Here is a 27,717-nt window from a genome sequence, read left to right as displayed (position 1 = left end):
CAAGAAGACAAATGTTATATGCAGTGTGCCAATCTGCAGCAAAATGAAGAGTTGTATTTGACTGACTTTTTTACAACCTATAAAGAATGTTGAGCTGAATCAAGAGAAGAAACTAAAAATCCAACAGTAGTTTTCAGTGAGAAAAAGTAGAGCGTAAACACCTGTGTATAACTTTCACTACTTGCATTTCTTTATTGCACTGTTTCAACAAAGCACTAAAATTGCACATAACAGTAGCTTAAATAATATCTACAAACTTTTCTGAAATGGGGCCTAAAGCAGTTTCTATGTGTAGAGAAGGCCCATATCTAGAATGAAAAGAAAATTACATAGTAGACTATTTCCCAGACCAACATGATTCTAAGCTCATTTTCAAAATGTCAGCAATGGCCTCAACTAAATCACACCCCTGCCTGTAACACATTTACAAACTTTTCACTGGTTAATATTCAGAGTTCCCTCATAGTGTCATGGAGCTATTTCATATGGAAAATTTTCATGCCCATGTCATCAGAAAGAAATTATCTGCAAAACTGCTGATTTTTTTTAATGTGGCACAGAAAGTAATTTGTTGGTATTATTTATGCCTTTAAAAATTGCTAATTTCTGCAAGAAGAGAACAACCTTTCAAAGCTCTAGGTTCTAAAGAACACAGTGTTTGCAAACACTATTCACTAGATAGAAAAAAACCAGAAAATAAAACATCACAGTAATGAGGGATGCAGAATCAGCTCTATTCTACTGTCCACAGGTACTTGGTCACTTGATATACATGCACTATGGTGTTTATCAGAGCTGCTGAAAGAATGTTTGCTTAAGAAATACAACTCAAGTAAGGAACAGTTCATATTTGAAATAACCCTCATTAAGGTAGGAATCAGAGGCTCATGATTGCCATCCTGGACTGCACATGTATGTTTAGATTTCAAAATACAGTATTTATTAGATCTACACTCATCATTAGATCTTCTATGTAGCTGAAGTCATCCTATTGTTTTTGATGTCTCTGGATTTGCACCTCAGAGCAGAAAGTGTCGCTCAGTCCTTGGTTTATCTGGGTCGGGGGGGAGATATTATCATGTTAGAGGAAAAATCACATATAGGCTTACATTTCTTTGGAAGTCCCAGAACCAGAAAAACACTTTGGAGGACATGTTATGGGCATTTCAGTATTGCACAATACAGAGCTGTGCAAGCCTGGGGAGCAGATTAGCCTTCCTAGGTGGTACTGCACCAATGCTGATACTCCACATATAACTAAAAAAAACCCAACAAACGACAAGTCTCAGGTGGTGGCAAAACTGGAAGAAGAAGTTCCCATCTTGTAAGTGCCCTGCCACACATTTTTTTCTCACTTTTTTTCTGCCCAGCATCCAAGATTGCATGAACCTGTATTTGGAGATGCCTTCAAACAAGGAGTTCTTTACCTAGGACTTTACTTGAGCTGCTTTAGAGCACAACAAAGGTACCAGTAAATGGGAGTAACAAGTCATAAACAAGAGGTCAAAGATTAGGTCTTCTTAAGTCAGCTTTATCACTATAGCCAGCATCTCGCAGAAGGAGCTTTAAGAGTTCACATACTTCAAGACAATTCTTACCCAGCTCCACTGCACCAGAAGTAGCAGCCTAGCACCGCTACTCTTGCCTAACACCAGGTTCTGACAGAGTGCCTGTACTGGCATATGGGAAGCTGTATAAATCCCTTTACTCGCCCTTACAGACGTAAATGCTATTAAAACAGAAAAAGTAGGGTCTGCTATAGATCTCCATATCTTTTATGAGGTTTAGATGGATTTTCTTCTCTCAGTCAGTTGTGTCACAAGTAATGAGTGTGGGACATAATTGTGTAATGGATGTGTAATATCCATGTATGTGTATGCAACTCATGTGCATTTCAGTCACTGGGTGTATAAGCATCTTGCACTGCATTGTATTATTCTATCAGCATCTCTCCTGTATATATATGACCAGAAAGCACAATATGGACAGAACCAAAATACTCCCTTTAGCTGAAAAATATTATGTTCAGAAAAAAATTTCAGCTAGATGCTTTACCACTGTTAAGACAGCACATCTAGTAATCCGTAGTAGTAACAAACAGCAGGCATTATCTTCCTTACAGTACAGTAGGTACACTGCTTCAAGAGACATTTGGAAAATGGTTCACAATTACAATGCTTTTTAGATCAAAATGTACTCCGCAATTTCTTCTCTTTTAGCATGTGTTCACAGATGACTCAATTTTCTGACAAATACTTATTTAATACTTTTGTTTAATAGAAGAATTAGTGAGAAAAACAGAAAAATACTGATGGGTGATCCCTAACAAGGGTAAGGTGCATACTCTTTCAACTTTTTTCTTTGCTTTCTGCAAGCCCCAAATGTTTGATTTATTGTCTGCTGACCCGTTCTGCAGATACTACATGATCTGTACATGGACTTGGTGAGGGCCTGGGGGGAATAGTTGGTACGAGATCGATAGTTCATGCAAGATGAAACCTCCAGCTTTGGCTGCACACTCAGAAGAAATGAAGATGGAATATACATGACATTCATTCCTTAGGATTAAAAGCACTGCTCTGTGCTAATCTTGAGCATAATCCTATGTATGCACGGAATACATAAGAGTTATAAGATAGATTTTTGTTTCTCCTTATACAAGCGGTCTTTCTTTTCAATGGTATTGTTTCATGGCTTGGGAAGGTGCATCCCTCTCCCACAACAACATCAGTTCAAAATTAAAAAAATTAATTTTCTCCGAGATGTCTGTTTAAGAACATTCAAATTTTCTACCTTCAGCAGAGCCTGTTAACAACATGCTTAAATGCTCTCCTGAATTAAGGTCATAATTTAATTATCTATTGCATGAGATCAAGCTGGCATTTTATTTTAAAATATTTCCTTAAAATATCCACACATGTAGATTTATATAATTAAGCTCTTTTAGATCATTTAATGAGGTTGCAATAATGTACTAATAGTAATTCGTCACTTGGAAGCTTGTGCTGTTGGACTTATGGTTACTAAGGCTGCCTGCTTAGTAGAACAAGGGGACAGGAAAATACATATTTGTGAAAAAAAATAGCACCTATTAAACATTTTACTTAAAAGCAATTTTGCTTTAATATCCAGAGTAAGCAAAACCAGAGTAGGACACAGTATACTATACGAGTTTTATTTGTATTCACATGGGATGACCTCTGTTACCCACTAGCAGATACAAACATTGGAAACACTAACAAAATGTTCACACAAGTCCTATTCTGCTCCTGCTTACATCACTCACCACACATGCACACATCAGTGACAGCAGGCATGTGACATGTAACACAGGATCTCCCAGATGGGTAAATTAGCCCTATGGGATTTTAGATAATTATGCCAGATAAACACAGAACACCAGGTTGGAAGTGGACCTCAAGGATCATCTGGTCCAGCGTTTCTTGGCAAAAGCATGGTCTAGATAAGATGTTCCAGCACCCTGTCCAGACAAATGTTAAAAGTGTCAGATATTTGGGAATTCATCACTTCCCTGGAGAGATTATTCCAATGGCTATTGTTCTCATTGTGAAATATTTTCCTTTTGTATCCAATCAGAATCTTCCCAGGAGTAACCTGTACTCATTACCCTTCATCTTTTCCACATGACTCCTTGTAAAGAGGGAGTCTCCACCTTCTTTGCAGCCACCCTTTAAATACTGGAACGTGGTGATAAGGTCTTCTCTAAGCCTTCTTTTCTCAAGGCCGAACAAAGACAGTTCTCTCAGCCTTTCCTCATATGACAGGGTTCCCAGTCCCTGGATCGTCTTTGTGGCCCTTCTCTGGACACTCTCCAGCCTGTGCACAGCTTTGTTTGCATAGTGGGGACCCAAACTGAACACAGGTATTCCAGGTGCTACCTGACAAGACCTGAGAAGAGTGGGATAATGACTTTTTTATCTCTGCTGGTGATGCCCTTGTTGACAAAAACCTGTTGGTTTTCCTTTTGCACAGCAGTGCACTGTTCACTCATACTGAGCTTGTCCACCAGGATCCCCAAGTCCCTTTCCACAGAGCTGCTCCCCAGCTGGGTAGCTCCTAACCTGTGCTGCATTCCTGGAATATGTCTTCCCAGGTGCAAGACATTACCCTTGTCCTTGTAGAGCTTCCTAAGGTTCTTTTTAGCCCACTCTTCCAGCCAACCCAGGTCATCCTCCAGAGTGGCTCTCTCTTCTGAAGTATTCACTTCCCCACTCAATTTGGTATCATCAGTGAACTTCACCAAGGTACACTTGATCCCATCTTCGAGATCACTTATGAAGATATTAAAGTGTTGTGCCCAATCCTCTGGGGGACCCCACCTATGACAGGCTGCTGGTTTGAAAATGGGCTCCTTAACCCCCCCCACAGTGCTGCTGGGTGCTGCCAGTTCCCCACCCACCAAGTAGACCACTTCTCTAGACCCTAATGCCTCCAGTTCCCTAAGAGAAGGCTGTGGGAAATTATATCAAAAAACCTTGAAGAAATCCAGGTAGATAATGCCCACTGCTCGCCCCACATCAACCAAGTGGGTTACTTTGTCATAGAACACCATTGAATTTGTCATGCACAATTTGCCTGTGGTGAATCCATGCTGTCTATTCCCAGTCACGTGCTACATTTGACCTGTGACAGCCTCCAAGAGGATTCATTCCATAACTTTCCCAGGGTCTAAAGTAAGATTGATGTGTCTAATTTCCTGGGTCCTCCTTTAAGCCCTTCTTGTAGAGGGGGGTGACATTAGTCTTCTTCCAGTTTTCCAGGATGTCCCCTGATTTCCACAACTTCTCAAAGATTATGGAGAGTGGCCTCACAATGACTTCAGCCAGCACTCGTAACATCCTCGGGCAGATATTGTCAGGGCCCATCAATTTATAAGGGTCAAGCAACATGGCTTGCTCTTGCAATGTTTTCTCTCAGAGTTCAAAATTCAGAGTTCTTTCCCAAAGAAATCTATATTTAACAAGTACTTCAGGGTATACAATTTACATACAAGTGTCCAGAATCATAAAAATATGCTGACCACTGAGCGCCTGAAAAGGACAGGCTTGGTTGCTGTTCCAAAGGTAAAAGGACATAATGGAAATGCTCTGCTATAGCAGAGGAATGTGGCTATAAGCACCATTCTTGAGTCTGTCTACTCAGACACTGTATGTTTCCATATATTTTTTTATTAGTTTGGCTGGTCAGACAAATCTCTACTTCCTGTGCTACGGTGCACCCATCTGACTGATATGAGGTAGACTTGCTTTTCACAGAGGGGAGAACATAGAACATGGTAGGACTATAAAACAGGAAACAAAATATTTCAGCTTTGATGTTCAACAAACACACATACCTCCCTAGAGGAAAAAAGAACCCACATATAATATTAATTTTTTAGTCAAATACACTCAATCAGAACATACATACTACTGAACAGACAACAACCATGTCAGTATTCATACAGGAGTCTGGGAGGTGATGGATGTTCCCCAAAAGAGGATAAGGTAAATAAGTGAACACGAGGGGGAGCTGTAAGCATAGAGGGAGAGAGGCACATCAGTTCCTTGTGGCAGCTCAATTTCCTCAGATTTTCATTAAATATACTCAGTTCAACTCCTTTAGATAAAAAGAGATCCACACTACAATAAGTGCCCCGAGTTTATTACAGCTGCTTCCATTTTTTGGATGGAAGAAGCATTGCTATGTATGCCCAAAAATTCTGAGGTTTAGTTACTATCTCAGCTACTAAGCTGTAAGATAGTTGGCAAGTGAAACCAGTAAGCAGTGAGACATGCAGAAAGCCAGCAATCCATACACATTAGTGACACTCCACAAAGGAGCTAGTGATAGTGTACAATGAAGATACAATGACTGGAAATTGTTTAAATAAATCAATCAAAAATATATAGTATAAAGAATATATACAATGCTTCTAACTGACAGATCATGTGTGCATGGTCAGAAGAAGAACAAGAAATCAATAAAAAAAGCACTCAAAGGTACACTGTAGAAGGTAACACCCAGTAAGATTATGTATGATATAGTGCCTAAGGAACAGTCTCAGCTTCTGTACACTCGAGCCTTCTGAAGAACTGAATCCTTAGTGCAGGTTTCAGTCATGAGTGAAGAGCACTGAGCTTCTGCCTGGGGCAGTGAGCAACAGCAGCACCGATGGCTGGGCTGCCTGACTAAAGGAACCTGCATGACAACTTTGGCGATGAACAGCATTTGAGGAGTGAGTCAGCAATGCCTGCTTGGTGAGAAAAGTAGATTTGGAGCAACCTATATTAACAATGCTTAGAAGGTGAATTGCCATCCTGCAAGAGCAAGGAGAGAACAAGAGTCCTAAAATATTTCTAGTGTCCCGTATGAGAGCCAAACCCTGACAGAAATAATATGCCATTTTGAAATCACACTCTCTGTATGCAGATGGTGACAGTAGGCACAGTATCCTGATTTTACTTTCTATACTTCTTTACTACATGTAATCAATAAGGAATGAATAATGGAAGTGTCCAGTTCTGATACACCTCTTGTCACTTCTCTATGAGAGACTAGTGATGGCTGCAGCAACACAAATGAGACAGCAAAATGTCATTCAAAGTCATACATACACAAGGTCTTCTAAAAACATATTTGTCATAGAAAAGTCTCTTGAAGAAAGCAATTCAAAAAAGCCTAAGGCAAATCAAAGCAAAATGAAAAGTCATAGGCAAAACATAAAGAAATACAATGCAAAACCAAATTAAGAAAGAAGTTGGTCACATTTCTTTCTACCATCTTAGCAGGGCCTTTACAAAAACGTACTTAGAACTGTGTCTCTGCACATTGAATTGCACTTTCATAACACTGACTATGAAGGATGCTTGTTTTAGAACAGAAAAGTAAGACACACCAAATTCATCTGACTATCAGCGTGCAAGGTATTTGGGATGCTTGTCTCCACTGAGGGTAAACGTGGTCTACGTGACTAACAGTCTCAATTTTAAATTGCTAATGTCACCTGGAAGTTACTCTCATCATAAACAATCATCTAATATGCATTACAGGGAACCAAACTTTTAATGGTATATGTTCACTACTGTCTAAAGAGCCAAACATTCCACAGTTAAAAAAACCCAAACCAACAACACTGCCATCACTGTTTTTGAATCAGTGAATATTATCTAAAATCTGCAGCTAAAAGAGCTATAGCATAAGATATGGTATGTCATTTGAAAGGTCTGTAATTTTGTCATTATGTATTTTCAGGAAGGAGTAATTTCAAATGCAATGTTCAATTTGAGAAACAATTTCAGTGTATCTTGGGTATAACGTAACTGCCTAGTGTCAAGAATTCTGTGGTTATGACTGTCTTTCTATTTGTCGTATTCTGCAGTTTCCATTAGTTGTAGCAAAGCATTTCTGTCTAATGCACAAAACTTCACTGTACTCTTGTGAGACAGAAAAGAATTTTTATTCAAACTCCAGAAACGAGGCCTGCAACATGGAGGATTAGATCAGAACCACCAAATTTAGGGACAGAACAGGATTAATATGGAACTTGAGTAAATAAACGATCCAGAAACTTTGTATTAGCAGTTCTCTATCCCTAGAGGAAGCAGGAATTCAGCACCTCCCTATTTATCTTGCTGGTTTCCCCAGGCAATTTTGCACAGAGCTAGTACCTTCATGTTGGGAAAGAGACAACTGGCTTTTACCTGAGCAACAGGGCAAAACAGCACTGAAATCTGCCAAAGCCTCTGGAGAATCTAGATTGATTAGGAGTGTTCCAAGTACTCCTTCCATGCCTCAGTAAGGCTGAATTCAGCACAAGCCACTGTTACTAGGGCCATTTTCATTTAAAAAGTTAAACCTAAACCCTTCCATTTTCAAACTAGTGTTCTCACATCTCACTGGCCAGTAATTAAAGGGAATATTACCTCTTCTTAAAAAAAGAAACCCAAAAGATAAGAGATAACTGTCTCAACTACAGACCTAAAGTTGATTCATGCAGAGTAACAGTTTTGCATCTTTGCATATTTAACAATGTCAGTCCAAAAAGAGTGAGAAAGTGTCGTTAAGGAAAACAGCTCCACAGTTCCCAACCTGCCCCACAAGAACTGTCACCTTTTGAATGTGAGTCTTCTCCTACAGCAAGAGACTTTTGGTCTCTGCTGCTTCACTGTCCCTGAACAGTTCTTTGTGCTTACTGTGTAAGATTCTGTAGTGAGGAAGACTCATCCAGCCCTACTTGAGGCACTTGTCAAAAGCTCATTTTGTGTTCAGAAGTCCTCACCAACTTCATTGGACAAGCTGCAAGTATGATTTGGGGTTAGAGACCTACATCACATTTCAGTAATATATCCAGTTATTTCACTGTCAGAGAAACAATTCCTATGGACAGGGGTACAACTCACACTACAAGAACATTTTGCTTTATTACACTTCTAGTATCAGTTCCATAACTTTGGAAGTACAGAAATGGGCAAAGAAATTAATCTTTAAGGGGCACACAGTACTTTCAGACCACACAGAACACTTGCTAGTGTCATCTGGCACATTGCTACAGGCTAAGGACAACAAACAGTCTCAAGCACAGAGATTTACAGTTTCTGTTCTACCCCCCAAAGTCATGTACCAAGATTCAAGGTACTTCTGTGCACTAGATAGCACAGTAAGATTGCCTGGAAGTAGTTTTCATCATCTGAGAGGGAAACATAAAGTGGCAATGGCTACTTTACTTTCCACCAAACAAATTAGTTTCATTGTGATCTTTTTCAGATGTATAACCCATGAATTTTATATTGGTTGTAGAAATCCACAGAAATGCAGTTTAGCATCTCCCATCTGTACCAATTTAAACACTCTTGAACGGCAACTATAATAGTTTTGAAATGTTCTTTGCCTTGGTTTCCTTCCTTCCTCCTCCTTACCTATATACTCTCTAATAGTTTTGATAACACAGGGATATTTCAATACTTTAACAACAAAATTGAACATGTAAATGTTTTCACTATGCAATTAGCTGAGGAAATACAAACATCTGACAGTAACTCTGTGACTTTCTATGATATAGTATCAGAACAGAGTTTCTCCTTTTAAAAATTATGAATAAGCTTCACAGATCACTCGTCCAGTTGTGAAAGAAAAATTGTTTCACAAAAAATTGTAAGAAAACTTTAAATTTCCTCTCTTTTATAAGGTGCACTAGCAACATGAATTAAGAATATTGTCTGAGAATGCCAAAATAAAGGATATTTCTCTCAGTGGAATTAAGATTTTAATACTTTGCCTTTGATCTGAATTACACAGTATTCTTTAAATCCAAGAGCACAAAATTCCAGACTTCCGTAAATAACCTGGGGCTTGCTAGCACAAATCTGTCAAGTAACAAATCCCTCTTCATCTCTCCAAAGGCTGCATTTTTAAAGGTCATTAGATGGTCAGCTCACACACTAGATTTACAGACCATGTAAATACAATAGACAAAAGACATATAAAATCTCAGCTCCCCATTTCAAGTAGCAGTGTTCCTTAAGAGTGGAAATCAGAGAACCTGCATGCAGGTAATATTTGCAGATAATAATAGCAAGATCCTAACTTCCACTAGATGAAGCAGTTCAATGCTGCATTTGCTGTGTTTGGAGAAGTCCTACTGATGTAAACAGTGGCTTAGGAAGGGCCAATGGGGCCACAACACTAAAATACTACTTTGAAGAAAAAAAAAAAAAAAAACAAACTCAAAAACTTTGATTCCTGCATGAGTCTAAGTCCCTTTTTTGCCTGAACACAGGCTGAAACACAAATGATCCTTCCAGATGGAGGTATTGGAAAAGTCTCAGTTCAAAACGAGCTCAACAACTTCAGGTCAATTACATATTCAATGTTAAAGTTCTGCACAAATATACTAAATGAAAATATTTGCTCAAGTGAAATCATGAATTAAATCCAACTGGAGTATACGTAAAAATGTGCCCTTCAAACTGAAATGAACACACTGTAGTATGGAGTTTTGTAACAAACTTCCAGTTCTAGACAGCTTTGTCCTGAGGCAGAAATATTCCCCTCCAGGTACTGCCGTTTGTGTGCTGGTACCTCAACTGCAAAACTCCATTCCGCAGTTTCCATATCCAAAAAGTGGACCTACAAAATGTCAATTAAATGAAAAATCAATCCAAACACCAAAAGTAAATAAATACAAACCTCTAAATCTAGCCATATATTTAGACTAACTGAGAAACTGGACTATTTCTGTAATACTGAAGTGCAACCATGTTTGTGTGGGTCATTTCCCTCCAGCCTGTCCTCAATGCTATGTGGGAGGTTTACACTAATCAGCTTTTTCCTGAAGTTTAAAACTGTAGCATCACATCAATAACTGTTACACAACATCAAGAAATAGGAACTGTGCTGATTTAAGAAAGCCAACCTGGTCCTGTTTTCAAGTATCTGAATTAGTAGATATTTTTCCCCATAAAGTTATTTAACATCATAAAGTTAAATATTTTAGTTAAGAACTAATAAATAGAGTGATGCATGATGTTCCAAAAAGCCAGAGATATTTTACAGTTAGCATAAAAACTTACCAGCAATTAATATCTTACAACAGTATGATTTTTCTCACAACTTCAATGTGTTTCTAACTTCATACACTGGATAGTGGACATTTTCCCAGAAGGGAGAAAAAGCACACTACTTTCCCAAATTTGTTCCAAAGAAAATCAAATTATCTGAATTATCTTCTCTGAAATATAGACACCATCCAGCTCAACAGCCAGTAAAGCCAAATTTCTGTTCCCATTTTTTGTTATTTTGCAGTGGTAAAGCTGCCTGGCACTCATAGCTGCATATGAAGGAACACCCATGGCATTTAAGCCTTTTACATTCTTTGAAAATCTTTCAGCCAACAGAATTTTTCTCTAAAGAAAAAAGGGGGGAAAAAAACCCAAAAGAGATAGAGAAAATAACATCAAACACATATCCAGTCAAAGCACACATGTATTCACATATCAGACTTCAGGAAGAATCAAAACATAGCGTAACTCTTGTTAATCTCATAATTGCAAGAGGCTTTTATCCTTGGCTGTTAAATAATACAATCCAAACTGCCTCTCCAAGATTAAGCGTATAAAGTCACTGTGCAACTAAAATACTAAGTCACAGAAGGGTATGCTACACCACTTAAGTAGAGAAGAGAAAGATTACTATTGTTTCCAAAACACTCAAATGTGTTTACTAGCAGAATATAAACACATTCATTGGGAACATAATGACCATAGCACTTTGCGTTTTTACTCCTGTAAATGCCTAGTCTGATTACACTACTTGAAAAAAAGCAATCCATTTCTTTTTCCCATATTAAAGATAAATTTTTTCAGGTAGAAAAGGAGGAAAGGTTTTTTTGCAGAGGAAGAAAAGAGATAATCAGAGCAATGAACTGAACTATCTGAGGATAAGAAACAGGTGCCTCACTGACAAGCTAGACTATATTTACACTCATTCTAAATCAGAATTCATACTGTGGCATCTAAGTAGCTGCAAATCTACCATTGGGAAAGCCAAGATCATCTTCATTCCCTATGGAGAACAAGGTTTACTGTTATAAAGATGCTTTCCACATTCAGAACCCAATCTAACTGAGTAATATTTGTAGCAGGGATAAAGTGATCAAGGTTCCCCACTAGTGTTCAATTATATTTTTGCTCCCGGGGGGGTGGTGGTGGAATTCCTTCACTCACTTTTCTGGAGTGAAGGAATATAGGGTAAAATCCCAAAGGGTAGTCACTGCTGCAGGCACAGCTAGAATTGAGAATTTCCTGGTTCCCAAGACATACTGAAACACTGGATCTCAATCTTGCAGTAAAGATTGATGTAGAAGGTTATTATGGCACCCTGTACATTTCATGTCAAGGCACAGAACTACTGAACACAAACTTTACCTACTAGACTAAAACTGCCATTAAAACAACAGACAAACATATCTGTTAACTTACAAAAATATATGCAATATATTGTTGTAAAGAACTCCAAACAAGATGAACAGAAAAGTCTCTCCACTTAGTACACTGACTGAACTTAGTTTTCTATACAAAGCAGATGATAATCTGTCTTTTTACAATAATGCTCAAGATGGCAGTTTGCAGTCCTGTCTGTAGGCACTCCAGAATCAGGGGATATCATCCCCTACTACAGCCTGATCACAGTGAGACGTCACAGGTCTGAGCACAGACAGGCACACAGACAAAGTTGTCCAACACAGCCATTTTCCACCCTACACTTTGGATACAGGAGGGTTCTCATCTCTTCCACAAGTTATCATTTGTGCTGCCTCTCACAGCTGAAAACCCTTTGGAGGACTGCACTGACCCACACACCATAGCTGACCCCCTGTCAGAAAGCATCTGGCCGAGGTGCAATCTCTCTTCCTCAGAGCTGCACCGCAGGGCTTAATTCAGAGTCCAGTCTGGAGTCAGCAATGTGGTAGGACCAAAATATTTGAAATTGGTCACTGGATGGAAAGAAAGAACTTTAGTTGTGAAGTTTACGATTTTATTCATAAAAAGCATATAATACATGCATCACTGCTCCCATCCCATTTGCAATCTCATCCCAGAAGAATAGTAATGCTAGTGGCATTTGTGTAGCATTCAACCAGGTGGAGGCTGGAATAGGGGAAAAAACATCAAATTTTGAAAGTGTTCAACAAAACCAAAAGACTCTGCAAATAATTTCATGCATTCCACCATGAATCTGAACAATTTCAAAAGCCACTGAGCTTATAGAAACAGTACTTTTAAGACCCTGAAATGCTTGTATGATATGGGCAACTGTCCTTTTTTCCATGTAACGTCTCTCTTATATGTGCAAGTTGGTCTTATACCTACATCTATGGGTACAAACTGGTGAAACACTGAGTAAAAAGAATTTCACAAGTAGTTATTTAGCAGAGACTTAATTTTTTCTTTAAAGAAAAAGGGTCCAGAGTGCAAAATGGATATCTTGACTGTTTCAAAACCAGCTATAAATACTACTTTCAATTTAAGCAATTTGAGCTAGTTTTGCTACCTTCAAGACTACATGAAAAGTAATATTATTTTGACTTTCAAAACCCCGTAAGACACTAGAAAAATAAAACTCTGAGTTGGTGGGACCTGACTCTGTGCTATACAGAAGATAACATTGAACCAAGTTGACTAATTTCCCATTACCAGTCTGCTGTCTTGCAGAGAAAGCAGCCCAGATCCAACCTTTAATTACCTAAGTAGTACTTACTAAACTTAGTTGCCCTAAATATCCACAGCTTAAAGCAGTTCTGGAGATGATCCCAGATAGTCTTCCCAAGTAAGAACACTCTCAACACATGCTATTGCTAAACAATCCCGTACAACCAGACAACTATAGTAAACACACATGGTATTGAAAAATACAATTGATTAATTGATTAACCTCAAATCTGAAGTACTTGGTCCGCACTTAAAAGTCAGCTGGCAGAGAGAAAGTCAGAGAAAAAGCCTCTCCTCACACCCCCATGAAATTAAAAAAACCCAAATTTTCTAAGACCTTTGAGTCAGGCACAAGCACAGGTTTTGCTCACACACAAGAAAATGCTCAACTCCTTCTTTCCTTTTTCAGCCTGCAAGCAACAAGAGGTCCTCATTTTATCCCTGGTAGCAGCGTTCATGTTTTATACAGTCCCTCTCACACAGCACTCCCAAAAGCATTCCCCAGTTGTAGAACCATCACCACACCAGAGACCTGCAACTTCCCTAGTCACAATTTTTCAACATCATTCTCTGTGGATAGCAGTGGGCCCAAAGATGGGTCAGCCAGGCATGTACTCACCCCTTTGTAGGAGCAAATGAGGAGATCTTTACTTTCCAAGGTTTCTTCTCCCTCTAAGGGGAGGACATGGAGAAATCGCAAATGCTCCGTAGTGTAGCACTGAGCTACCAGTTATAACTAGCTGGGAAGCAGTAACCACTTTATTTATTGTGAAAAGTTGTGTTTCTCATTTTAAAAAAGCACAATAAAAGAGTCAAGTCATGAGCTGATCAGGAAGGAGAGCTGAGAGGTGATGATGGCAGCAACAGCTCCAGGCTCAATGAACTTAGTATGGCTATAATTTATGATTACAGAGGGAAAGAAAACACAGCTTAGCTACTGACCTTCTCTGCAGACTTTGGGTAAGTCACTTTGCCTTTTTCAGTCTTCTTTTCCTTGTCCATTCCATTAGGTGCTCTTAGGGACTGCCACTGCATCTCACAACAAGGACAGACAACACTACAGCTCTACAGGGACCTTCCACCCTCAACCAGCAAAACATGACTGAAACAGGACTAATTAATATGCTAGTTTTGACTTCTTCCCTGTCTAGCCAATCCTGGCTGGCCAATCTGCTGAGAGCACCCTGATACTCATGGCTCATGAAGTGAGAGTCAAGAAAGGAGAGAATGATAATATTCCAGACAGTTTCTTTCACGCACTAATCTGGAAGGGTCTACACAAAAATAACAAAAAATGGCAAATGGATATTGGGAACATCTCAAAGTTTCAGTGCAGGTAAAGGAAGCAGACAAAGGACAGCAGCAACAGGGAAGGGAAAGGCTTGTAAAAGGCTTCGGAAGGTAAGAAAAAGCCTTACATTTTTAGGCAACAGTAGTCAAAGACCCTGTGGAAGGATTTAAAAAAGCGTGACATAATCAGGCAAAGAATGCAAACTTTACAAAGGCATGAAAAGTAAAGGGAGAAAATTCTCACCAAAGAACTAAGCATCTCACCATCCAGCTCTAAATACATAGGGCAGAACCCTGGCTGTTGAAACAATGAAGTTAAGGCAGTGTACACCAGCACAGATATGCCCTCAGATGCTCTAAAGAACAACTCCCTCTTTCCAAGAGTCTGGGTTTACACTAGGAGCTCACAAAACTCAAAGCACAAGCTGATTCACAGTAATTAGGGGAAGGGGGTAATAAATCTGTTTTCCCCATTTCAGTCAATTTAAGCTTCTAAACATAAATTTCATCCAGAAATTCTATTCCAGAAATTTAAATGTTTCCCACCATCTGTGAACATTTTACATCTTGCTATTCAAAGGTTCAAATACCTCTGCAATAGATCCAGTCATGTTACCCTCAATCGACCAAACTGAGTGCATCATATGCAGGGGAAAAATAATTCATCAGGTTTAGGTGATCTCAGAGCATTGTCCAACAAGCAAGTATGTATGAAAACTGAACAGGCAGAGTCTAAATTATCACCTTCTTGCTCACAGGAAGGCACATTTACCACTGTTGCTCACTATGGGTAGAGAATGTTGCTCTAAATACCATTATTGCAGCACCTGTCCTTAACATTAAACTGTTAATTTAATGATGCAAAAAAGGAAACAACTGAATGAGCACACATATACGCAACCTGCCGTCCACCTGCAGTGTCTGCTCTGCCGTACCTCAACTTACCAGCAGAAATGAATTTGGCTGTTTCTAAGGCTATTACAATTTCTACTATAATGTTTTCAGTGTTTGTCGACCTCAAAGAATAAAGAAAACCACCACTCTTTATTGCCTGAAGGTCTTGCCTCCCTGTAGAACAGGACTGATGCCAATTTAATTGTCATCAGGTTCACAGAGTATTTTCAGCCTGTTAGGTGGGTAATCACATCTATTCTGTAAAATGTCATTGGCATTAATGAATGCAGAACTAAAAACCTACAATAAAATTTCGTAACTTCTGAAAAAAATCAATTATGAGGGTTCTTATCAGAAATAATAGCAGAACAAAGTTTAAAATTAATTTACTGTAATTGCACATTGTGCCTAAGTCTATTTTTAAATCAGTCATTTTGACCCTCAAAAAAATCCATTGAGATTCAAAGAGAGAGAGTTGAGGCTCAGTAGGGTCGGTCTGGCTTTGATGAAGCTTTCCAAATTGCTTTATATCTACATCCAGTTTTATGTGCCAAACACAAGGCTAAAAAGCAGCCCTTTGGCAACTTGAGCTCTTTTTACAGACTCCTCTTGCTTTTCATTCTAGATTTCTTGCCCAACCAAAACCAAACCTCTCACTAAATTTTGATTTTTCATTTTCTCTTATCACTTTCTCTGCTTACTACTTCCCAGGGCCTACCTCTTTGCCTTGCTATTACCAAGATTCTCTCACTGTTCACTATTCAAATTCAGTCTCCCTTCACTCATATGTCCCTTTCATCTATCCTCCAGGCTCCTTGACTGGGTAATCTTAGTCTTTATACAACACAATTCCAACCCCCAAACTTCTCTATCCCTCCTGCAGCTTCCTGTGAGAATTTTCTATCTCCAGGTGCTTTTCACAACCTGCAATCTCTGCAGCCCAATTCTCTGCTCCTCCAGTTCTGTCTGAATCCTCCACATTGGTGGTCCAAGTTACGGATTATTAAGGCAGTGAGAGCACAGAGATGAAGAAATAAATGCAGAGTTTTAACATCTGTCAAACAATCCAGTACCTCATAAAGACTGTCCTAGGCCAACCCCAAGAGTATGGATTAATGCTGATTTACAATCCTTTTCAACTCACTTTCTACAACAGTAAAATCAGGTGTGGTAACAACTGTAACAACTGCACACAATACAAGGCAAGACAGTAGCACTTTCTGTCTCAGCTGCAGTACATGGAAACATATTACAAGCAGTAAGGTAAAAAACAAGCAGTGAAATCAAAATGCCATGGATAAGGATGGGTAAATTTAAACGCAGCTTTTATACCAACAGCACCATTTTCTGAGTGTAAAATGGAGCAGATATCCACACAAAAAGGTTTATGTGCATGGTCATACCAGTGAAGAACACATCTAAATACCCATCCATTATCCCATACCAAGTGTGAGTCAGTCAGCAATACCACAGAGATCTGCAAGCCCAAGTCTCACTAACTTTGACTCTGAAATCCCCAGTTCAGGATTTCAAATATGTCCTGAGTGAAACATAATTCATTTGATTTCCATACCAAATCACAGGGCAACTCAGGTTGGATGGAATCTGAGGAGGTCATATTAGTCCAAACTTGTAATCAAATATCATTTTTGCAGAAGCCGAGATCAGGACTGAGGTATCTGGATTTGATTCTTTGCTCTATCACATTTTATGACCTCAGGCCAGTAATTTACACAGCTACTGTCTGCCTGAGTTGTCTGCAGTTACAGAAAGACACATTGCACTATTACTACATTAATATTTGAGAAATGCTTAGGCAATGTGGTTTGAAATATAGGCAATCAGACATCTAAGTACTAAGGCTGGAGTTTCTAATATGGGAAATTAATACAGTTTCTAACATGGGAAACTTCAGATCTTAGTCTTAGCACTCCAGAGCATTCAACCTGGGTGTTTTGTTCCAGTCAAAGAAAGTAAGGGCCTGTGTCCCCAGACGTTAAATTTGGTTCTGAAGTGGCTACATTTTAGAAATTCTCATTTTTGTTTCAGACCTGCTTTTTGGTTTCAGAGCAAAGACTTGGCTTGTAAAGTACTTATCCACAGTGTGCTTTAACTGGACCCAAACCAACTATAAATAAATCTGAGTCATATGAAATAAAGATTATATCAAGTAATATTTTTATTAGATTTAAGAATATACAGCAATATAAAAAAAAACTTATTAAATATGTTTCATTGGCTTTTATTTACTATATCTCTAAATGGCATTTTAGTCAGACACTAATTTACTGTGAGTTAAACTACTTCCTGCAAACTTGACACTTAGACCTGGGGATATAGATAAATTACCCTGGAGTTCGTTTTCTGTTCTCAGCTCTCCAGGGGATGCTGCTGGCAGGTTAAGCCAAAGCACAGAGAGATGTTTGTCTCATTTCTTTCTACTATTTTGGATGCCAGTATTAATACACTGCTAGAAAATGAACAGCTCAGAGAGAAGGGTGGTTATTTTTCAAATTCTGCCTTCAATCAAAGCACATTTCCTACACTAGTTCACAAAAAAATAAACAAAACACTTTTCCCAACTACCTTCAACTATATCTACCGGCAAATCCATTTAATACCCACATTTGTAAGCCAGGCAAAGAGTGTCAGAACTTCAACCTAAATGTAGGTGTGAGTTCTGATGAGGAGACCTTGAGAGTCACATGAGAAAAACTTGGCATTAAATGTTTGTCACTCACTCTCATCTAGTCCTCTAAACGCAGTTTTGAATTGTCACACGTCCATGTTCCTCAGAAACAGAAACCATTGAAATCACAATCAATAAAGTTTACCGCTCAACAGGGACAAGAGTGAGTCTGCAGACACCGGTGAGGGGGATAACCCAAAGCGAACCCAAAACAAATAAAGCCCCACCAGCACATGACAAGTGGCTACAGAAATAAGCTACATGCTAGTTGGTTAGCAAGTCTTTCAACTACATAAATATATACATCTGTGCATGCATACACAGACATTCACAGGACACTGTATCTATGTGTTATGTGAATACCATATGCATAAAGCAACTAAGAAATTTTTTCTTAAACCTTTCCTCATTTTCATTTCCTTTCAGATCAACACAAGAAAAGGATGCTTATAGCAGGTAATTTTCCTGGTCTTTGAGGGCATGACAGTGGACTAACAAAACATTTTAAATCAACATATATGCACTATCAGTAATTCTATCATACTGCAACAGTTGCATGTTTTCTATGCATCAAGGCAGACAGCACGTCTGACTAATAGGCGAGTGGGGAATATTTGCAAATAACATAATACAACACAGTAATTGCCTGTATTACCTCAATGAGAGCATAGTCTTTCTATGCTAGGTATTGTATGAATGCGTAGTAAGAGAACTTGCAGGTCGTGCTGAGCCTACTAATTTAGGCTGTTCACGAAACAAAGGTTTACAGTGAAATTATTAATACCACCTCCTTAAAAGCAGAGGTCTAAGGCATTTATCCCTGCTACAAAATGGAAGGTTGATCTAGGGAAGATCATGAGCACATTGTTTAAAAGAAATACATATTATCACATTGTTTAAAGAGAATTTACATCAGCACAAAATTACATATTCCACCAGAATTTATTACACTAAGTTTCTGATCTTATATATTAAGGTGTCTACAAGCATTAAGAAAGAAGAAGGATACATCAATCCAGCATGTTGAGAATTATGTATTTAAATAAGCACTGTGTTTGTTAAATAAAACTGATGGAAATCCTACAGTGTCTTTACTACAAGTGTACAAGAAATAACTTTTTCTATCCCTTCGGAAAATTACTTTTTGAGACATCATCGATTTTTGTAGAAAAACTAAGAGGCTCTTGTCCTCTCTAACAAAACTGTCTAAGACTTCTATAGTTTCTCTACAATGCATCACATCTTACATGAGTCCCCAAGGTTATAACTAACAGTGTAAAATATACACAGACTTAATGACTTTTGATCCTGACTCATACACATGCTAATGAGAAACACATTTTATTTCACTGTAGAGGACTGATTTTTTCTCTGTCACTGCACGAACAGAAAACATTGCTACAATGTGCCCTTTAATTCCAAACTAAAAAGGCAGCATGGCTCAGGGAGAACTGCTAACGCTGCCTTTCCCCCAGTCCATAATTCATCTTCACCCACTGATAACAATGGGAGGAGCATGCCTGAACAAAATTGCCAGCTATTTAAAATCAGTGTAGCTCATGAACTGTCCATGGTTGACAAACTGCTGGACAGAAAACACCACTGCCTCTTTCAGTTTCAAGGCCACTTACTGACTAGTATCAGAAGATAATGGAAATATATTCCCAGATATTTCTAATTCGCAGCAAGAAATTTAAGTATTTTCTGTACCATATATAGGGATTAATTGAAAATGTTCACAACAGCAAAGAATCTGGATCAGTTGAGTAACAGCCTAACATGACCCAGTGGTGTCACATGGTGAGAAATATCATGCCACCCAGTCACCCCACTTTGCAAGTGCTCTGGAAATGTTACTTGGAGTTCTGGAGGACACAGAGTCGTGGCAACGCTTTGAAACATGAGGCAAGCCACTGGAGCAGAGAGGCTACAAATCAGACTTGCTGGGCAGATGGCACTGCAAGCTAGCGAGCTGACGGTAGATGGGAGTGAGAGCTTTGATAAGGCCAAAAAGTTGGTTGCAAACTAACGAGATATGTTAAGATGCTAGAGACAACTACTCCTCCTTTCTGATTGCTCTGCTTTAAGTGAGGTCAGATCAACTCCTCCTCCCACAGAAATCTACCCAGAGCCATGAAGAAAAGGTAGTTTGGTTTCCATCTAAGAGGAATACCCATGGCAGCCATCCAGCCACAGCAGTCGCCCAACATCAAATAAGCATAAGATTCATAATTCAGAAATTCCAGGCTCTCATAAAATTCTACCATCCAGAGCCTTCCACATGTAATCTATAAATCCTTCAGCCTCCAGGACAATATGAAGACCTCTATCTTATCATGGCAGAGGAGCTTTCAATAAAGGGCAAGTTTAAAGCTAGGAAGGACCTTTAATGGAAAAATGCTACACAACACACTAACCATGGTGAGGATTTGGTCTCAGTCCAGACTAGAACCAAGGTTGGCTTGGTGCTCACAAATGCTCCTACTCCTTCCTGCAGCTGACCTACAGTTCCTTTGCTGCTGTTATGGGATAGAAACTAGCTATAATTCCTTATGATTGCAGAATAGTTACTATTAGAAAACGTGTAGTACCTCTTAAGATAGTCAGAAATATCAGTCTTCTGATAATAAAAGCAACATTTCTCCTCTACGGATATATATACACATACATATATATTTTCTTTCCTTTGTCAGAGCCTCAGGGTTCTTTTTTAAAGCTGCATTGCCAACACTTCAAAGTTTTTTCTGTTCTGAAACAATGGTTCTAGAAAAAAATGTTTCCAGAAAAACACAATACAAAATTATCTACTTCAGTAAATGAAACAATCTCAGACAGTGTAGGTTAAGTGAGCTTCTAGCAGATAGCAGCTTCCACAAGCTTATGGAGTTTTTATCCCAAGATATATTACAAAGGGTGAGCCTTTGTTATGACTGTCATGAACTGTAGTGATCTCATGGTCTTATAAACTTCTATAGCTGCAATTTGAAATTTCTAACAATTGGGGATTTTTTTTTTTTACTTACATGTAAGTAAGAAAGTGGTAAATAAATTAACTCTGTTGAAAGCTTTTGAGAAAAAGGAAGTAAAACTGCAGACCTGTGTGGGAAGCTAATAAAAAGAGCACAGCAATAGCACTGCAAGGACACAAAGGATTAACAGACTCTCAGCAAGAACTTGCATTTTCCAGGGTACTATGAAGTTCTTATACCCTAAACACACATAGGAAAACATCCACATAACGTAAGAAAACTGCTATATACCATACAAACTCCCAAGCATTTGTAGGGTCCCTTGTGCTTAAAGCAGACACAAGAGATGGCATAGGTAAGAATAAGTACAAGTCACAAAGGAGCCCATAGAGAACGGTGTATTCATATACTAACTGAAAATCCACACTCTCTCACCAATTTTCTATGCAATCTTCATCAAGTCTCTTGACCTTTCCTGGGACTTCTCTCTCTGTAATCATATGATTACAAGCTACATTCCCATAGAGATGAACTATGCTACTGGCTCCTTTTTTGATAGGTTTTAGATCATTGTACCTTATTGTCATTACAAGCCAAATCTCATTCTCAGGCTACAAGATGAGAATGAAAAAATAATTAAAAAAAACCAAACCAAAACAAAACAACAAAAAAAACCCCAAACAAACCAACACTAACCAATCCACAAAACAAACCAAAACAAAACAAAACAACAAAAAAAACCCCAAACAAACCAACACTAACCAATCCACAAAACAAAACAAAACAAAACAAAACAAAACAAAACAAAACAAACAACCCAGCCCAAATCTACAGAACTTGTTACTGAGCAATAACGATAATAGGTTCTTATGGACCCATTCCTGTCCAACAAACATCAACTTCAGCTATTTTCAGATGCTTACTTTATTTGCATCTATCTTACATCTAGCCACTCATGCAGCATCTCAATTCCTCCTTCAGCTGCAGAAGATACACAGTGATAAGCTGTACATAACTGCAGAATAACAGGAAGTGATTAAAAATGCTACAGTTGCAATCCTGTCAGATTTGATCTGTAAATCTGTGTTCTAACAGAAGAAACACTTTTTAAAAGAAAGTCTAATATCATCACTGTGACTAGAAATCATTACTTTAATGCAAGTCTTGTGATATTTTTCTTAGAACTTCAGCATCCTGAGGCAGATTTGGGTCTCCCTTGTGTCCAGCTCTTGTGGTTACAGAGAAAAGTGCACCTGAGTGACCTGAGTCTCAGAAAGCAAATCAAAATGACTCAACTGTATTTATCTATTCCAATTGCTCTTACACTAATCTTCCAATTTTAGAGGAATGGAAGGAGCTATTTGTTCTAAACATGTGAAGAAGTCATCACTGCTCCGAAATTCCATTTTACATACAATCATATGTTTTCCCTTGGCAGTGCTATCATCGTAAAAAAGTTCTCATTCGTGCTAAATGGAAATTCCTATCAGACCTCTCATAGGCATCTTTCTGATGTAGTTTCTACAATTTTGTGGCTCCTGTTGCCTTGGCTCCAGGTGTGCTCAGACATGATTACATATATCAGATCACATATATGGAAGAAAACAGAAGAGGAGTAGGAAAGAATACTAAGTGAGGGGCAGGAGTACTGCTCCGAACTCTCCTAGTGCCTGGGGCTGACAGTATCCTAGAACTCATGCTGTCGCTGTTTGCAAGAAGGCACAGACTCAATTGCCATCAAAGAGTTGATCAAAGAGTCATATTAAAAAAAAAATCTCAACTTCAAATTAACTTGGCTAGCGCCGTTGGCAAAATGTCTCATCTCCCACACACCGTAAACCACAGAGAGGCAAGGAGAGAGAGAAAGGAAATACACATTGGGAAGACAGATGGGAACATGAAAGCATTGTGGACTAACACTGATACTAAAATGCGTCATCTATTCCTGCCCTCAATCAATTCTTATTGCCTGGCCAAGATAGATATCCTGAAGTAAAATGGATTCCAGGGTTTCCATATCACTTACCTCATCTTCCCCGTTCACACAATATAAATTCCTACACTGAATACATAGTTTATCATTAAACTAGCTAAGCATGGTTAACTGTATAATGGTAATGAACACAAATTAGTGTGCTCAGATGTCATCTCAAACACAGCATGTTTAGCTACCCATAGTTTCAAGAAGAGCACACCTCTCATTACTAGTGCAATACATTCAGCATCAGCTACACAGAAATTCATAAGCACCAAAAGAAACGAAATTAAAGAAATCAAATTGTCAGCACTAGTCTCATAAAGACCCCCAAAACATTACATAGCACTATAAACCTTATTTCTTCACAGAACAGCCCTGGGGTTTTTTTAAGTTTAACACTTTCATGTTTACGCATCACTGCAGCTTGGTCATGACGGCACTACCCAACCTCAAAACATCACAAAGTTTTCCCATCTTACCTGGCTCTGTACAGTTCTTCTCTTCATGTGTCCCATTAGGTGATGCCATCAACCTTCTATTCCTCCACAGTTCTGTTATGGTACCTCTGTCTGCAACAATTGGTTCTCGTCCTGTATTAAACAGAAAGAGGTTATGCCCATTAAAGCTGACTTTTTGTACATCGTCCTAACTGGACTGTGTGCACCCACTGGTGAGGAGCATGGCCAGACCATCAGAATGTAAGCGCAGCAAAATCGAGGTGTGACTGGAGCACGTGCCAACAGACGTATGCTGGGTGCTCCCACCTACCAAGGGTGTAACCAGCTGTGAAGGTGCAGTATCTGAGCTGTTAACATGCTCTGGCCATCGGAATGGCTGTGACACACAACAGGACAACACTCTGCAGCAAGCAAATGCTGAAGCCTGTACCTGTGAAAGCCAGCTCTTAGCAGTTTCTATAGACGAAATCAGCCCAGCAATGCTGACATAAGCAACAACCACAGTTCCATTTTGTCATCTGCATTTGCATATACATCACAAAAAAATAAAAATGCTTTCACAAAAAAATAAAAATGCATATGGGCATGTTCCAGTTACATTTTAGTTTATTCTGAGTTTAGATGCTGAACTTTTCAGTGTTGGGTATATTCGATTACATCAAACCGTTCATAACTTGTCAAAGAAAATGGAAAGTAACTGCATAGTGAATCCTCGTAAGTCTTAAGAAAAACAAACTTCTTTAGAAGTCAATGGAGCTTTAGCCTCAAATCATATTCCAGAAGCATTCTCAATGAAACCTGCTAAATAGAGTACAGGAGCACTTGTGATAATGTAAGGTATGCAATTAAAATAATCAAATAAAGAATAGAACCTCTTAATTAAATCACTTCCGCCTCAATCTTATCCTTTTCAAATGAACATATTATAATAACAACAAAAATTCTTCCATGGCTGATCTTAAAGTTTATATTGTCATCATGTAACGGTTGTGTTTTGTTACAGTAACTCTTGCAAAAAAACCAAATCTAGCCTGGAACTTAGATTTTCTAGAGTATTTGCTAAAATATTCTGAGCCACAATTATAAGAAACATAGAGAACAGATGGTCAGTGTTTATGGATAATATGTATTGTAAATTAGCCAGCTGAAAAAAAAAACAACTACCTGATGCAGCATACCATAAAAAAATTAGGTTATGAGGGATTTAGTTGATAACCCAGGAGATTAAAAACTTTCATTAGTCATGACATTTTTCATGTAAACCTAAAAAAGTTCTAGAAAAACAAGTTCAAGAAAAAAAACCCTCAAACTATGCAAACATATTCATACCCCCAGTACTTGTTTTCACAAACCAGTAAGTTTATGAAAATAAATAGCTGGTGCAAGAGAAAAAATCCCATAGGCATGACAAACAGTTCTAAATAAAGAAACCAACAGTATATTCTAAATCCACAATTTAAAATACAAGTCGAAAGTTTTAAGATGAGCAATATGCTAAATGGTCTAAGATGATGAATTCTTTTATGGATGGCTTATTGCCATCCTAGATGCAGCTCAAACAAATCAGGCAATAATTTGAGCACAAGGGCATTACAAAGTATAACAAGTTCCAGCAGATTTTTCTTCCCTAAAGCACACACTTGAACTTCAGCTCTAATTTAAGCATATGGCCCATCCTAATTGTGCTGAAATCTGATTTTCTTTTATTAAATGTAGACGTAAGATCTGGGCTTAGTTGATTTTGTTCTTAAATCCTCAAGGACTGCTGGCAGCCCTATCTAGGGACCCAAGTGCTGCCCCAGCAACCTTAGACTTTGTATTTGAGTGATGTGAAGCATATTGCATGAAGAGGGCCTGAAGCTGCACACTTTACAGCCCAGCCATGTGGTTAATTATAAATGCATCAGTTTACCAACAAAGCACTTGCACAAAGGATGCAAAAGACTACATAATGCTCTCTCTACAAAACATAAGATTAGCACTGTTCCTTGCCTAAAATGCAGAATTTCTGTCAAATTCATACTGGAATGGGGGGGCAAGATGTTAGGTGTGCGTGTGAGATTGAGAAAAGCAGCAGTTGTAGCTGATGGAGGTTTACAACCTAAGGACAAAATGAAAGGTGGCCCGAAGTTACAACGAGGACCACAAGCGGCTGGAGAGAACTCAACTCTGATGCAGCGGCAGGGGGAAACTCTCTCAGGGCCGTTCCAAGCACGCAGCTGCCCCGTGATGCCCCTTCGGTCCCTGGCCCGACAGACACGGCGGACTCGGGGCCGGGGAGCCCTGAACCCCCAGGCGCCAGCGGCGCAGCTACCTCTCTCCCCGGGGCATCCACATCCACCCCACGCATCCGCCCGGCGCAGGGGTTTCTCCCGCGGAACCCGCGCTGCTCCCCCGCCCGCCGGGGCATTTCCACTGGGAGACTCAAAACGGGAAGAGCCGCCGCCGCTTGACCCCGCCAAACCCCGGCTGCTCCTGAGGCGGCAGCAGCCCCCGGGCCGCCCCAGCCGCCCGCCCGGCCCTGCCGGGGTCCGCCGGTCCCGCCGCCACCGCCACTCACCCGCTCTGGAGAGCAGGCTGGACATGCACCAGGCGAAGAAGAGGATGGCGCAGATGAAGCCCAGCTGCTGCAGCAGCATCTCCCGCCTCTTGCGAACTTTCCTCAGCATAAGCAGCATGGTCTTCGGGGGAGCGAGCGGCGTCTCCTCCGGCTCCATCGGAGCGAGCGCGGGCGCCGAGGGGGCGGCCAGGGGGGTCGGTGGGAAAAGCGGGGCTCACTCCCGCCAGCTTCCCGCGGGCGGCTCCATAGCGGGCGGGCTGCAGCGCGGAGAGAAGGCGATGCCCAGGGCCTCAGGTCGGCAGCGGCGCGGCGGAGAGGCAGGTGGCGGCGGGCGGGGGCGCGGGGAAGCGGCGGCAGCCCTGGAGCGGAGCGGGGGGAGGCGTCGCGCTCAGGGGCCGGGCTGAGCCCAGCGCCCCACACGCACCATGGCCGGCGGCGGAGGAAGCGGCGCGGCGGCGCGCCAAGCTCCTCGGGCAGCGCCCGCCCCACAGCGCGCCGCGGGCTGCGAGTCAGCACCGAGGGACGACGGACACATCCATGCTGCACCCTGCCCGCCCGCTCGGCCAAGTTTGAAGTTTATCCCTGTCCTCCCCCCCTCCCCTGCCACCGGCCGTGGGCGGCAGGTGGGCGTCACAGCCGCCCGCGGGCTCTCAGCGCGGCGCCGAGCGGCCACTGAGCCCCGGCGGGCAGCCCGGCCCCTTCTCCCCGCCCCTCTCCCGCAACTTTCTGGGTGCTCCTCCGGCACCCATGGCAACGCGCGTGTGCCCTCCCCCACCGCGGGGCGGGGGGGAAGAAATAACTGGCGAAATTAATCCTTTCCCCTGCACGGCACAGGAATGACCCGCTCCCGGTGCCGCGGTTGGCGGGGCCATCGGTGCGCAGAAGGGAGCGGGCAGCGGCAGGTGCCGCGGAGCCGGGGTGCGGACCGGGATCCAGGGCAGGGATGGAGTCGCCTGGGGTGGGAGAGCGGCCGCTGGAGCGGGTCGGAGAGCACTGGGCTGGAGGGAGAGTGCCGAGGTGCCGTGGTGAGGGGGGCGTCGGGCACTGATGGCTCGGGATTCTTCCAGCTGTCTCCAGGAGATGCGTTTCAAGATGGATTTCCATGGGGAGAATGATGCTTCTGCAAGCAGTTTGCACTACAACGAACATGTGGTGTTCAGGACGACAAATTAATGACCCATTTTGTGCAACGGTGGTTAGTTCCAGACTGTGCCACAGTGGATTTTGCTTCTTTTTTTAACTAAAATTTGATGTTTACATTAATTAAATGGTTACTGTTAGCCAACGAGAGCAGCTCTGGGAACTTCCTCCTACAGCACAGGCATCAGTTCATGTATTCCTCCCAGAAATGCTGTGCATGTGAGGAAGCGCATGTAGGCAAAACAGGATTAACTCATCTGATCTTCTTTTCCATACAGCGTTTGGTTTACAACAGGAGGCCTTTCAGGTGATTCCTGCTGGATCTTTGTCCATGTGCTTGAGGACATACAATGCTTCATATCTGGCATTGTTTCTAATGGTGTCATAATTACAATACAAATATCCTGCCTACAAAAACAAATCATCGCAAATAAAATATCACCAATCGTCTGCTTTCCCATCATTCTAATGTGTTTTTTAATTTTGCTTGTGAATTCTATCTGCTGTAGTGAGATTCAGCAGCCCAGTGCT

At 40.5% G+C, this 27,717-nt stretch overlaps 1 protein-coding gene across 1 annotated transcript in view; it reads right to left on the bottom strand.

Moving 5' to 3' along the window:
• SLC24A4 (solute carrier family 24 member 4) overlaps positions 1–26,703 on the bottom strand; it is a 96,606-nt gene extending 69,903 nt beyond the window's left edge. Inside the window, exons 1-2 of the mRNA XM_032690807.1 lie at positions 26,047–26,703; positions 23,508–23,618 (exon numbers count right to left, since the gene is read on the bottom strand). Of these exons, the coding sequence (XP_032546698.1) occupies positions 23,508–23,618; positions 26,047–26,203 (268 nt within the window). The 5' untranslated portion in view covers positions 26,204–26,703. The remainder of the gene's footprint in view (positions 1–23,507; positions 23,619–26,046) is intronic.
• Positions 26,704–27,717: the final 1,014 nt, after the last annotated feature.

This window comes from Chiroxiphia lanceolata, chromosome 6 (assembly GCF_009829145.1).
Source record: "Chiroxiphia lanceolata isolate bChiLan1 chromosome 6, bChiLan1.pri, whole genome shotgun sequence".
Taxonomy (NCBI): domain Eukaryota; kingdom Metazoa; phylum Chordata; class Aves; order Passeriformes; family Pipridae; genus Chiroxiphia; species Chiroxiphia lanceolata.
This window is presented reverse-complemented; position numbering and strand designations above follow the sequence as displayed.